The 14,705-nt window shown below is 36.7% G+C and overlaps 1 protein-coding gene across 2 annotated transcripts in view; it reads right to left on the bottom strand.

Moving 5' to 3' along the window:
- Positions 1-14,705, bottom strand: part of grik2 (glutamate receptor, ionotropic, kainate 2) — a 236,771-nt gene that overhangs the window by 4,684 nt on the left and 217,382 nt on the right. For both annotated transcript variants that reach the window (XM_084088605.1, XM_084088604.1), the window contains one exon: positions 7,402-7,652. In XM_084088605.1, the coding sequence (XP_083944731.1) occupies positions 7,402-7,652 (251 nt within the window). The remainder of the gene's footprint in view (positions 1-7,401; positions 7,653-14,705) is intronic.

The raw sequence follows: 14,705 nt of genomic DNA, 5'->3' as shown, positions 1-14,705 counted from the left end.
AGACGTAAATAAATCTGTTTTTGAGTTCCGGTGGTGGAGGGAAAAAAAACACTAAAAAATCTACATCACATTATGTTAGAACCATTTATACATTTTTATCTAAAGCTATAAGATTGTTGGTCAGACTGTTGGCTCTTTCCTAATCTTACAAAATAGAGGCAATTATAAAATGCAAATTTCTGTGGGAATGTGTTGCTGAGGACGAAGAGCCAATTCCATGTGATGTTTTTTTTCTTCTGCAGAATAGTTAGAAGGAAGAAAACGGAACAAAAGACAGCAGCTCAAGTCTTCTACAAAAATACTTTAATTGCCTCTATCATTTTCTCTTGCAAGATATGATACCTGATTTACATGCTCTCAAGCGTGTGTTTGCATTCTATAGCATTGCTATATTGAATTAAAACACTGACAAAATCAGTCATCAATCTTGGGTTTTCATACACTCTGTTTGACACCATACGTTTCATAAATTTTAAATGTTAAGACACTTTACAATAAGGTTGTTTTAGTTAACGCTGGTTAATGCATTAACTAACAAACTAACAATGAGCAATAGCTACATTTGTTATAGTATTTATGTTAACGTTAAATTATGGAAATGCAACTGTTCATTGTTCATGTTAGCTCAGGTCCATTAAATAATATTTTTTGATGTTAACGACGTATGATTACATATTGAAATTAACATCAAGAAAAATTAACTAATGTAGTTAACTAACATTAACAAATGGAACCTTATTGTAAAGTGTACCATGTGTTGGGACCTTTGAACCCAGACTCGCAGCCAACCCAGGGACCCTCATTATAAACAAACTACATTTTCTAACATGTAATAACTCTCATTAAGAACATTAACCAACATTATCTACACCAGTGTTTCTCAACCAGTGGGTCGCAAGACCGTTTTGAGAGTGTGTACTAAAAGAAACAACGACAACAACAAAATTTAAATTCTAAATGTTTTTTCTGATGCGAGACTTTTATTTTGAAAGACGTGTGTGGAAGCTGTTGACTCTTCTGCCAGACGCAGTTTAAAAAACACTTTGTTCTGATTCAGTATTTGCGGTCAGATGAGATGTCAGGCTATATGTCAGTGTCATTATTCAAATGTAATTTTTGTAACTTGTTACGGAATAAAAAGTATATAAAGCGCAAAAGAAATTACAAGCATGCAATGTCGTTGTTATGTAGTCAATTAGTCATGAAATGACCAAAAAGTGATTTAGGGAACTAGTATGTTGTGTGTTAGCAGGGGAGGATTTGCTTGCAGTTCATTCTATTCATCAGGATCATTTTTATTAATGGTTCATGTTAGTATTGTGTATACTATGGTAACTGTAGTTTTTCAGTCAATATTTTTGATGACCAGTGGTGGAAAGAGTACTAAAAAACTGTACTTAAGTAAAAGTATTGCTACTTAAGTAATAATTTACTTGAGTACAAGTAGAAGTACTGAAAAATAATATGACTCAAGTAAGAGTAAATAAGTAGTTTGCTTAAAAACTTTAGTATTATTTTTCTATTTTTACCCAAAATGGGGAGATGATGGCGATATGGAGCGCTAAACACTCTCATGTCAATTCTGTTTCATTCATACTGGAAGCCCAGTACACACTGATTCATACCTCGCGCAGAAAGTCCACAAGTGAGATTCATAAAATGATTCACTTATGACGTTTCAGGAAATGCCAATATGGATATAATAACATGCAAATAGAGATGAAACTGAAGACAAACACATGATAGCCATAATATATCGGTGTTCATCAAGCTATCTCAGGTATTTTCATAAGAATGATGTATGTCTTTAAAGGGATAGTTCACCCAAAAAGAAAAATTAGCCCCAGATTTATTCACCCTCAAGTCATCCTAGGTGTATATGACATTCTTCTTTCAGACGAACACAATCAGAGTTATATTAAAAAATGTCCTGGCTCTTCCAAGCTTTATAATGGCAGTGAATGGCTGGAGAAAATTTGAAGCGCAAAAAAGTGCATCCATCCATGATAAATGTGCTCCACTTTTACTCCAGGGGGTTAATAAAGGCCTTCTGAAGTGAAGCCATGTGTTTGTGTAAGGAAAATACCCATATTTAAAACTTTATAATCTAAAATAACTAGCTTCAGCCAGACGACCGACCATACGCATCGATTTACGGTGGAAGACTAACCCCTGACCCGACACACAATGTATATTATAGAAGAGCAGCTTCAGTTTGCTGCACAGCCCTATTTGTTTGAGCCGTGAGAGGCGTCTAAGCTCACGATACTCCTACAGTACATCCTACGTCATACATGTGTCACAGGTTACTCTTGTGGCACAAGTCAATTTGGGTAGGATGCCTCTGGCGGAAGCTAGTTATTTTAGATTATAAAGTTATAAATATGGGTATTTTTCAAAAACCCATGGCTTCACTTCCGAAGGCCTTTATTAACCCACGGGAGCCGTGTGGAGTATTTTTTTTTATCATGAATGGATGCACTTTTTGGGGTTTTCAATTTTTTCCAGCCATTCACTCCCATTATAAAGCTTAGAGGAGCCAGGACATTTATATTAATTAATATAACTATTCGTCTGAAAGAAGAATGTCATATACACCATGACTTGAGAGTAAATCACGGGCTAATTTTTATTTTTGGGTGAACTAACCCATTAATGCAATGCTAATCAACATAGCCTGTATTATAGAATTAAATAAAATAATATATTCTCCTACATGAAACCACATAAGTGATTTCAAGTCATTTTGATTTCGAAGCAAAACATGATATTAAACTCATAAATTGTAGTTTTTGACGGTATGCTAAGCAAACATACTAGCTTTCCCTGTTGTCAAGAGCAAATGTTTTATTACTAATCTTTAAAAGTAAGTCCAGGTAAGATCATTTGAATCATTTCATAATTGAAAAGCAAAGAAGGTTAAGTGAAAGGTCTGATAAAAAAGAGAGAGATGTAGTAGGCTATGAATAAAAAAGTGCCAGTAAAAAATAAAATAAAAAATAAGTGGGGTATAACATGTAAAATTAAATGCTCTTTTTTTCCCCGTTCTACCGAAAATGTGCTGGAGTACTATTGCTATAGTAACGAACTACACTTTTACATGCATCTGATTGACAGATAAATCATGCAATCTCATTTCACTGTTGTTGAGGGTTTTTCAGCTTTGTACAAAGTTTGCTTCGTACATTTAGTTGAATTGTATTGTTTAAGAGGGTGAGCTTTACCTTTCAGTTGAACTGTGTTAATGTTTTCAAGACACTTACATTGTTCTTGCTCCGTCCATGCAATAACGGTGTCCATGTTATGAGCCGAGTTTTTTATTTACTTCAAATGCTCAGTGCTCTGGTAATATCAATGGGATGACCCATTTCAGGATTTGCCATAATTACATTTTAAAATCAGTAATTATGTAAGCTCACACTTACATTCACTAAAATATGGAAACGTTAGCGATACAGATTCTAAACACGAGCGCCAGTGATTGAATGTCAAAGCGCGGTTTGAACGCCCCGCCCCCCAGCTGAACTGGAAGTTTTGATTGGTTTTGCACCCGAGTCAGACGTGTCTGTTATTGGCTGAAGCGCTTTCAGAACTGTCTGTTATTGGCTGAAGCGCAGGGCTGAGGGCTGAGGGCTCAGCCTCCACCGCACGCAGTAATTTGAAAAGTGTTTGTGAAATGTTAGCTCGCCCTGTAACTCCGTCGGCATCAAAGTACTCTGTACTTTTGGTGAAAAATAAATGTAGCGAAGTTGAATACTTTATTTTTATTCTACTCAAGTAAAAGTAAAAGTACCACAATTTAATTATACTCAAGAAAGTAGAAAAAATCGAACTCAAGTACTGTAACGAAAGTATTTGTAATTAGTTACTTTTTACCACTGTTGGTGACTGGTGGCTCATACAGACAAAAACTAGTTTGGGACTGCTATTTAAGAACCTTACCTTATACTGTTTATTTATCTGTGTTAGTGATTTTCTTACAATTTATGTGTATGTTAAGTAAAGTAGGACTTGTTTGAGTGTCATTATTTTTTGAGAAATAAAATGGTTACACTTTATTTTACAGTACATGCACTTACGTGTACTTACAGCGTACTTACCTAAGAAAGTACTGGTTAATATAAGATTAAGGTTAGGTTTAGGGGTAGGTTCAGGGTTTGTACCTAGTTATTACACAGTTATTGTAATAACTATAATAAATACATAGTATGTACATGGGGAAAAGTACTGTAAAATAAAGTGCTACCAGTAAAATTCCTACAAATTTGGGTCGCGGATTAATGACCATGGGAAAATGTGGGTCCCATGGCCAAACCGGTTGAGAACCACTGATTTACACAACATATAACATATTCAAATTGTTAGACATTTCATGAACCATGTGTCTTTTTCTTTCTGTATGTCTCTCCACAGACATCATTGGCCATTTGGCTTATCATGTCAATGTAATCATTAAACAAGGATTAGGCAGCAAAGTAACGCATTGCCAGAATAGTTGTGAATGTCAATACGATGGCTTACAGCAAACAAACAAAAAGCACTTATGAGATCAATACAATGAATCCGAGATGAGTATAAAACACACTTCTTCCACTGAAAGTGAATAAATGGAGCTGTGCTTTCTGGGACTGAAGCTATACTGAAGCTGGCAGGTTGATGCTGTCATTGTAGTTGAATAAAAACAGCTTAAGACAGTACTAGTTATCCATATTTAGGGTGCAAATTTTGAATGCTTCAAACAAACAAAGACCTCTTTAAAAAATAACCCAACTTAGACCATCTCGGTGTCCACTGTGCAGTTTGCTCGGCATGTGCAATGAGAACACAGTGTGGCAGGTTCATTTTATTTTGGTATTCGCAAATTATGAATATTTTTGGCCATTACTGGCTTCCATACTAAAGTAATTCAACTACATGCAACTAAACCCATGTTTGGGTCAAATATGGACAAACCCAACCATTGGTTTACAATTTTAAATTAAATATTGAACCCAACGGTTGGGTCTGTACAAATTTGACTCAAACATGGGTTGAAACAACCCAGCATTTTAGTGTACTATTGAGTGTACTATTTCCAAACCAACCTCATTGGAACCTCATTGTGCCTGTGGCCACATTTCTGCAAAACTATATTACGTTGAGTCTTGCATGTTTCGTAACACTTTCAAAGTGATGGTAATAGCGTGTTCAGCTTAATCAGAAGCATATAAACGTGAAGTTTTATTGCGTTGATTGTACATATCACAGCAGTTCTGGTTTGAACTGTCTGGTGAGTGGCACTAAAAGGTCAATGCTCTATTTTGTTTGTTAATAATGAACCACCTACACTAAACCCCAAACATACCTGATTGTGTTTTTATCTCACATTTGCTTCTGCTGAAGCAACAGTGCAATTTTAACTGCTTCTACAAGTCTTTGAGCTCTTTTATCATGACTCGTGCTTCACATCACAAGTGCACTGCTGTATCAGGTGAGCTACTGAGCAAGTTTACTACATCAGACATATGGAGCTGATTATGGGATGGAAACTTCAAAATGTATTAGTTTACAAATCATGCACTATGGCACCTTTATCTGAGGTCAGAGACTAAAGCGTTTTCAGTATTGTGCAAGGAACCGCATAAAAATAAGTCTTTATTAACCGATATTCTGCTCTGTAATCATTATTTGTGTGAAAAGGAATAAAAGGTTGGTGTTTTACTGCCTGTAGTGTTCATCCAGCTGGAAACGGCTGTAATTTGTATGTATTGGTATGTGTTTGGAGTTTTGCAAATATGTTGGTAGAGGCACATTTTTCCAATGGGTAAATTGCTGGTGATTACAGAATAATGACTATTCTAACTTGTTTTCTAGTATGTATTAGTCTTGTATTCTAACTAATTTATTGACTGCAAAACACTCTAGTAAAAATAAACATGGATAATTGAATGCTTTCCTTCAGTTACATGAAAAAAAAAAGAAGGCTTGGTGGAGAAAATGGAGAAATTATGATACGTATATTATAATTGATTAATAAAATTCAGTCTCACTTTATATTAGGTGTCTTTAACTGCTGTGTACTAACATTTAAATTAATCATTTGATACAATTCACTTACTCCCGACATACAAGATTTTACATTGTACTTATATTTTAAAAAAAAACCTGCATGCAATTACAGCTGTAATAATTTCTATAATTACACTGTTGAGACTTCCCTTCTACCTTAAATTAGTACATAGTAGTTAAAGACACCGAATATAAAGTGGGGCCTAAAATTTTTATATAAAGTGGGACCTAAAATTCGAATAGGACAGTGCTAATGCAAAGGGAACTAGATACTTGTTTTCGTCCACTCAAGTGGCATTTGGTTATTTTACAGAAGACTCAATAGAGGAAAAAGATCAGACCGCATGGATTACACAGTAACTACATCATCAAATGGAATTTCCTGTGAAGTTAATAATAATAGAAAATGACTAGAATTACATAAAATCATTACCAACCAATAACTAAATAAATAAATATGTACTATCAAGCAAACTTGCACTACAGTCTAGTGAAGGAATAGGCAGCGTTGGTCCTTGAGTGCCGCTGTCCTGCAGAGTTTAGCTTTTTTTAAATACTCACCTGCCTTTAGCCTTAGTAATCCTGAAGACATTGATCAGCTGGTTCAGGTGTGTTTGATTAGAGTTGGAGCTAAACTCTGCAGGACGGCGGCTCTCTAGGACCGATGTTGCCTTTCCCTGTTCCAGTGAGTGAAATCAGAGCTCACGTGTAGAATTTAATTTGCCAATAAATTCTGTAAGAGTCAATATGTACTTAAACATCATATTTGTGATGGGAGAAGGACAAATAGTGAGAGAACTAGCGTTCATCCATTTCCAAGCATTTTTTTTTTTTTCTACCTCATTATGGACTGTACACTTCAAGCATTTACTGGTTCAGTAGATCAAGTATTCGAGTGAAGTGGAAAAGGGAAAGAACAACACATCTGTTGAGGTGAGATGACACAAGTAAAGCCCAAGCCCTTCTGTCTTCAGAGACTTACATCAAGAAGGACTGTTTGCTCTCCAGAAACAGGCTCTGTCTGTAAAATATTACCAGTGAAATATACCTCACGCTTTGCTCTCAATACCACAACATTAAAGCTCATTTTAGACAGGATTAATATCGTTTGCATTGATCTGTAACAGACCCTGTCATACTCAGAGGCATCAGTTGGACTCATCTGACTGGCTGTCTTATATAACCCACAATACCCTCGCTGATGAAACACAAAATTGCAAAACCCATTTCTCATGATTATATGTGATTTGTTATCTCTAAAGGGACTTGCATAATAACCCTAGACTCTTTAAGTATATCCAAACAGATTACAAATGTTCATTGCAGTCCAGAATTGTGAAAGAGTTGCTTTACCTTTTCCAGCTGAGCGTTTTGTTTGGACTTATAGAGAAACTCCCCAACTGCCACAAACACAGAGAGGACGAGTCCCGCAGCCAACACTATGAAAATGCCCCCGATGTTCTGGACGCCCAGCGCACTGGCCTCTTTGTTCTCCTCCTCGGGACAGCCGTTCCCTCGCCACCACTTCTCCTTCATCATGTGCAGCTTCCCTTCTTCCTGAAGCTGCAGGATTGCGATGGTGATCTTATCTCGGTACGGGGACCCTGAAAGGTCAGGAAGGGGAAACTGATTTAATAAACATGCTGAGAATTAGTTCTGCTTAGTATGGAAGCGTGTTTCTGCCACAGAATAAACAATGAAAAAGGTAATTGCGACTTTTTAATTGGAATTGTGTGATATAAAGTCAGAATTGTGTGTTATAAAGTCAGAATTGTGTGTTATAAAGTCAGAATTGCTTGTTATTAAGTCAGAATTGAATGATATAAAGTCGCAATTGTGTTATAAAGTCAGAATTGCTTGTTATTAAGTCAGAATTGTGTGATATAAAGTCGCAATTGCATGTCATAAAGTCAAAATTGTGCAATTCTGAGGAAAAAAGTCAGTCTTTTTTTTTCCTTAGAATTGGACTTTATAAACTCACAGTTTATATCTCAATTCTGAGAAAAGATTTCAGAATTGCAAGATATAAAGTCAGTTATATAAAGTGTTATAAAGTCAGAATTGCTAGAAAAATAAGTCAAAATTGTGAGTTTATGCCTCGCAGTTCTGACTTTATGACACGCAATTGCGACTTTATATCACACAATTCTGAGAAATATTCTCACGAAATTCTGAGAAAGTCAGAATTGGTAGATTTAAACTCGCAGTTGTGAGATAAAAAGTCGCAATTATCTTTTAAAATGTTTTATTCTGTGGCAGAAACAAGCTTCCATAGCTTAGCATCTGCTTATATCTGGTGGACAAATGGGTGAAATCTCACAAAGTTGTCAAGAACGTGTAATTTTCTTGAAATGTTGGGTCATATTTCATCTCATAATTGAAAGAAAGAAGGGTCACACTTTGTATTAGTTGGCCTGAACTACTACATACTAACATTAAATACCTACAAGACTATGGATTAACTATGTAACTATATGTAGTTCTGTAAAATTCCCACATTTACTGCTAATGTTTGGTTTAGGAGTTAGGGTTAGGGTTTTAGGGTATAGAGCTTGGTTTTAGGGTAAGGCTTGGGTTACGGTTAGGGGTAACTTCAAATGTTAATCAAATGCACATACTGTACTTTAAATGTTATTACAGTGCATGTATACATATAATAAGTATATATAAAATAGTTAAGTAGTTATCACTTTCCCACCAGCATTTTATTTTCAAGTTGACAGCCAGCGCCAACATTTTTTATCATATTCACAATACTCTCATGACCCCAGAATATTTTTTTGTATGAATGTTAATGTCAATATATCAAAAGAAAGAACAAAACTACTGCTTTAAAACAAGCATACATTTATTTTATTTATTTTATCTACACTTGAATGTGGGTAAGGTTCAAACATTTAAAAAAAAAATATAAAAAAATCGTGTTTTTATTAAAGACTTTAACCAGATCGGATTCAAACGATGATCATAACATAATCAACACCCCCAAAACTTCACAGTCATTACCTCTTTGTGGGTTCGACATTTTATTGGTTAACGTTAGGCAGTTTTGACTTATATGCTGTTGTATGTTTGATGATCACGTTAGCTTACTTATTGCGTAAACAACTTCTATCTGCTCCTACTTGTTTATGCAGATCTTCTTCATTGTTTTTGGATCTGTACTCTTACAGAAGATGTGTAACAGCGCCCCTACCGTATAACAGTGAAAACATGGATTGCTGGAAAAACTCGTCAATGGCAGGGAAACTTTGTGTCATAAATGACGGAAAATCTTGTCAACGGGAGGGGAAAAAGTTAAGGCTATCTAATATAAAGTGTGACCAAAAGAATAATTATTTTGCTTAAAGTCCCCCTGTAGTCAATAACTGTATCCCTTAAAACTCATCTTTGATCACAAAAATTACACATTTAAATGTTTTTTCCTTGAAAAAGAATTCTTCATGCCTCAAAATAGCTGGAATGTAACTCTACACCCTTGCCTCATTTAGTATACGCAGTTGAATATGCAAATGAGCCCCACCTCCACTCACTCACTCAGCCTAGAGATCCACTCGTTGACGATCACACGTTGATCTGATTGGTTACAAGGTAGTTTGTGACGTCAGAAACACCAGCGATTTCAAAGCGTGTTTTTGAGACTGTCTTTGGTTCACTGCAGTTTTAAGGAGAAAATACTCAGCAATGGTGTCGACTTATGAATTTACACATGGTTTGTCTTAAAGAATGTTAAAAACACCACACTGACATATAAACAACGTTTATTTTCACCACAGGGGGGACTTTAAAGAAAACAAAGACTATTTTGCTGAGAACCAGATCAGTTAACTTTTTTTTATTCATTTCCAAAGAATCAGCTGTTCTTGTTCACAAAACGAACAATTTGTTGAAGAAACTCACTGGCTCAGTGATCCGGTAACAGCGTTTCTCTAGTTAAGCTCACTGGAGGGGAAGATTATAAGTGAATCACAAATGAAATTTCAGTCTGTTGGTGAAATGCATGGCTTCAGACGACCTTGAACACAGCATGCCAGCATGGCCTACCTCATTTTGGAGATGTAAAAAACTTGCATAAAGACTCAGTTTCAACAATGTTGTGCAACAAAGAAATATTATTAAAATTAACATTGTATTAAGTACACAGTACCTCATGCTGGAGTTTGTTGTACTGAGAAATACATACCAAGAATAAAAGCTGATGTAAACATGTTCCATTCATTGCGCTACTACAAGGCTCTGAGAAAAGCTGAGACATTGAAAAAGAAACATGAAGTTTGTCACTTCAGTGGTGCAAGATTATGTTTCTCACAGTACAAAGATGAGAAATACAGACACTAATGCAGTACGAGCCATAAAAGCCTAATGCTGTTTGTTGAAACACTGCTCCCAGGGTGCCATTGATAACACACCAATAAAAGCCAATTACATTCCAGGGACCGGCATTTCCCACTTTTATCTATTTATTTTCTGTCTAATTAAAACTTGTTGCTATTCTTAATTTGATGTAATGTTTCCTTCTGGGCCTCCTTGCAGGCTTCATAACTCTCCCCGATTCCTATCAGCCATTTCACCTCCCTCGAAAAAAGGTAAACAGGTCGTGTTCCCTTCGTTCAGCACAGATCAAAAACGGCTGGAGAAGTTATTTCTCATTTAATTTGAAATATGAGATAGAACAAGAGCACTCACGAATCTCGCCGATCCTTTCATGTTGTAATGGTGGTACTGCTGTAGATAACTCTCTATAATAAGGACTGTACTATTGCCTGAATAATTGAGAACTCAGCTGTTCTTTTGTTCAAATGCACAACACAAGTGCATGAAGCACAAAGTGCTCTTTATTTGCTGAAATCAAACTCGCATTTCTTTCATGCTTACTGTTAGCACTTAGGGTTTTGTATAATAGCAATACAGAAATCTGGATGGTTTTGGAGACTATCATTTTCACCTACTGTATATAACAACAAATGCATTGTATATCATTGGACAAGATCCAATTTTCTCCATAATTTATTTTTTCTCCATAACTTTTACATTTGTATATTTTTCCCTGTTGCATCAAATGCCTTAAAAACTGTCCAAACATTAGAATAATTTTGATTAATTAATTGACTTTTTGTAGTTAATATATTAAAGTATACAGTTCCTTTTTAATAAAAAACATATATTCAGAAAGAGGTAGATTTTTGCAACAGCTTATTATTCATCTCTCTTGGTCAAATAAATAAATACATCTTTATTTTGAATATTAATCCAAATAGATGGGGAAATAAATAAATAAATTATATGTAAACTTGAATTCATTTAATAATGATTATACAACACTTTATGGGTTTAATTTCACTTTAATTACTAATGTTTTGTTTAAATTCCACAAAACAAAACCACAAATGATTTTATTGTAGTCAGCTGAAAAAAAAAAAAAGAAAAAAAAAAGTAAATTAGGCTTTAATTTATTTTATTTCATATGATTTGGGGATGAAATACAGTACGAGTAGAATATGTGCTTGACCATTTTCGTGAGATTCATGCAGAACTCTTTCACTGAAACAAAATGGTGGAATGATATAATAAAAAGCCTAAAACGGACATATCAAAATCCCTATTCTGCAACATCAAATACAAGTAACACAATGAATCCTTGATGCAATCTACTGAAAGGTTCTTCAAATACATGCCTGCATGTAGCAAATGGATGAGGTAGAACAGAAGATAGCTTAAATAAATGAATCTGATACTGGTAGCTCCTCATGCACAAGTAAACTCCTGACAGATGTTTGATGACATGGCATTGTGCATGACTCTTCTTAATGACGCCTCCAGGGACGGGGCCCGTCCACAGGCTGAAAGCTGACTGGGGGACGTTCTATTTCCACAATCCTCAAGGGGCAAGCGGCACAGCCCCGAAACATTGATATAAACTGCAAGTGCTACACACATTTAGCAAGACAATGAAGTCACAAGTGGACAAAAAAGGAGCTCACGGCAAAGTGTGCGAGTATTCCGATGATAAAACACTTCTTGTCACTACTATCTCAGATTTACGGAGCCCCGCACATGACATGCAAGAAAAAATAATAATAATCATGTGCACGATTTACTAATTTGTTCCCTCGATTTTCTAAATCGAGCGGCCAATTTACTAATTTGTTCCCTCGATTTATAAATTGTGCGGACAACATAGCAAATCAAGGGAACAAAATAGTAAATTAGTCAATTTTGAGGGACTACACTGCCTTTCTAAAACACCACTGACACACTGTTTTGAGGTCTTCATGTTTATTTTTAAGCCACAATGGTTCATTATACTGGGTTTGACTTCAACATTTCACTTGCTGTCTGCTCTCATCTGCCTCAGTACAGAATCAGATATTCAGTTGTGCCAAGCATTAACATATTCTCATTTAAACATCTAATTAACCAACACACCAAAACGCAGATGGTCTGAACACTGACCCTGTCTGTTCCAGCGCAAGAATGCTTGCCAGAAGGACTCAGGCATCTCTCACCATCACAGTTTCTACATTAATGCATCCTGCCGACTGTGTGCTGCTGAAGTCAGGGAGATATATGCTAAACGCACGCCTGTATGCAGCCTGCCTGTGTTAACTGATTCCAAAAGGGTAGGATTAGCAATGGAAATGGCCTGTGCTGAGCTGTCTGAACGGCACACAGGGGAGTGATGATGCTAAACATCCTTGTGCATGTGCCCTGCATTTGCTCTACACAATGCCATCCCATGACACACAACTGACAAGCAAAAAACACCCTCACTGGGTCGTCTGTTAGACAGCAAACCTGACAGATTTGAACCTGCTGAGTGACAAAGCATTAACGTCTGTGAGACGAGGCACTTGATAGCTGGCTTTCTCTGTCCATGTGGAGAAGCCTAGATAGCATCTTAAACCAGCACATAGACCCCCAGACCATGAATGGATTAAGATATTCTGGACTGTTTAGTGCCTGACACACAAGCAATTTACGTTTACATGGTTTATAGCGCAATAGTGTCAGAACACCAGCATGAATATTCAGAATTCACCTGTTTGCAGGGAAAGCATGCAGCCTTGGATCTACCAGTTTTATTACTGAAAGGCTTAATAGAGAGGAAGAACAAGGGAACAATGAGAAAAAGAGGTGGAACAGGACTAGGACTAGGGAATGAGCAAACTCATAAGCACCATGCCTCACAGTGATAGAGCTTTGGTTTCAACATCTGCCCCCTTATACAATAGCTTCAGGGTAAATTATTTGTTAGACTCAGTCTCTGATGGCATGGCCACAGTCTGTTCCAGTCAAGCGAGTCATATTCATTTGCATAGCACTATGTCTTATAAACAATGCATCAGGCTGACCGTATCATGCATACTGCACACGGAGAGATTGGCTGGCTTCTTTAAGACCTCCGGGAGTCAGGGTGAACCAGTCTACCCAGAAACGAAGTCTTGTGAAAGTTGTGTGGTGTTAAAGTTGGCATGAAATGAATATTCACCTTATTATTTTTCTAAAGGAGTGCCTTTTTACACCAAGTGCAAAGATCCATCTTGTTGGCAGAGGATATTTACACTAACTCTGCCCACCAATGTCTGATTGAGCCAGACAAAAATGTCCAAAAGAAACCTTATTTGTTAGCAGATTTTGCCAAACTCATTCTTCTCCCTTTTCCCATCGGCTTGGAAAGTCGTATGTTTTAAATAAAAATTAAAGGGTTAGTTCACCCAAACATTTAAATTATCCCATAATTTACTCACTCTCAAGCTATCCTAGGTATATCCCAGATAGCATGGTGACATTGATACAATGTTGAGTTTTGACCAAACCATCATTTTGGTTGAGATTGACATTTCAATGTTTAAAGTGTGTTGGATCAGCATTGAAATTTTTATGAAAGCCAACAGCACACATGAGTGGAGACAGTGACATTGAACTAACAGTGATTTGTAGTTGATGAGCACAAGATCATTCAGGCATGTATCTCTGCATAACACTGGTGGGTGTTTCTCAATCAGTGGGGCGTTTTCAAACCACAATGGGCATTTTCAACCGCTTAACCCGATTCGCTCTAATCCACTGGGGGCTTGGTTTGGGGGTGGGTCTTCATGATTTTGGCAAGTCTGTTGAAAAATGGTTGAAAAACATTTAGGCCCTATTTTAATGATCTAATCGCATGGTCTAAAGTGCACGGCACAAGTTCACTTAGGGCGTCCGAATCCACTTTTGCTAGTTTAACGACGGGAAAAATGGTCGGCGCTCCAGTCGCATGGTCTAAAAGAGTTGTCCCTATTCTCATAATGAGTAATGGGTGTGTTTTGGGATTTACGTGCGTTAAACCGCAAAAAAAAGTCAGAGTCTCATCTCCCATTCCCTTTAAATGCCAGTTGCGCTCGCGCCATGGCGGATTCGCTATTTACATGACGGAATTTGAGAGTGGAAAGACCGAACGCATCTCCAGAGAGCAAACGGAACTGCTTGTGCGCAAGCAGACCATCTACGCTACGGGACAAGCTGGATACCACCATATCTTTATGTACACAATAATAATATTATACATTGTAATCCTTTTATTTTAAATATTTGGCATGTTTGTGTGCTGCTGTGCGTCCCTGTGTGTTTAATAAGCAGAGTGTCCGCGCGTTGTGGACCCGCCTATAGGCACACAT

The sequence above is a fragment of the Abramis brama genome (genome assembly GCF_963993115.1).
Source record: "Abramis brama genome assembly, chromosome: 17".
Taxonomy (NCBI): Eukaryota; Metazoa; Chordata; class Actinopteri; order Cypriniformes; family Leuciscidae; genus Abramis; species Abramis brama.
The sequence above is the reverse complement of the archived record's forward strand: the minus strand, read 5'-3'. Positions and strand labels throughout refer to the sequence as shown.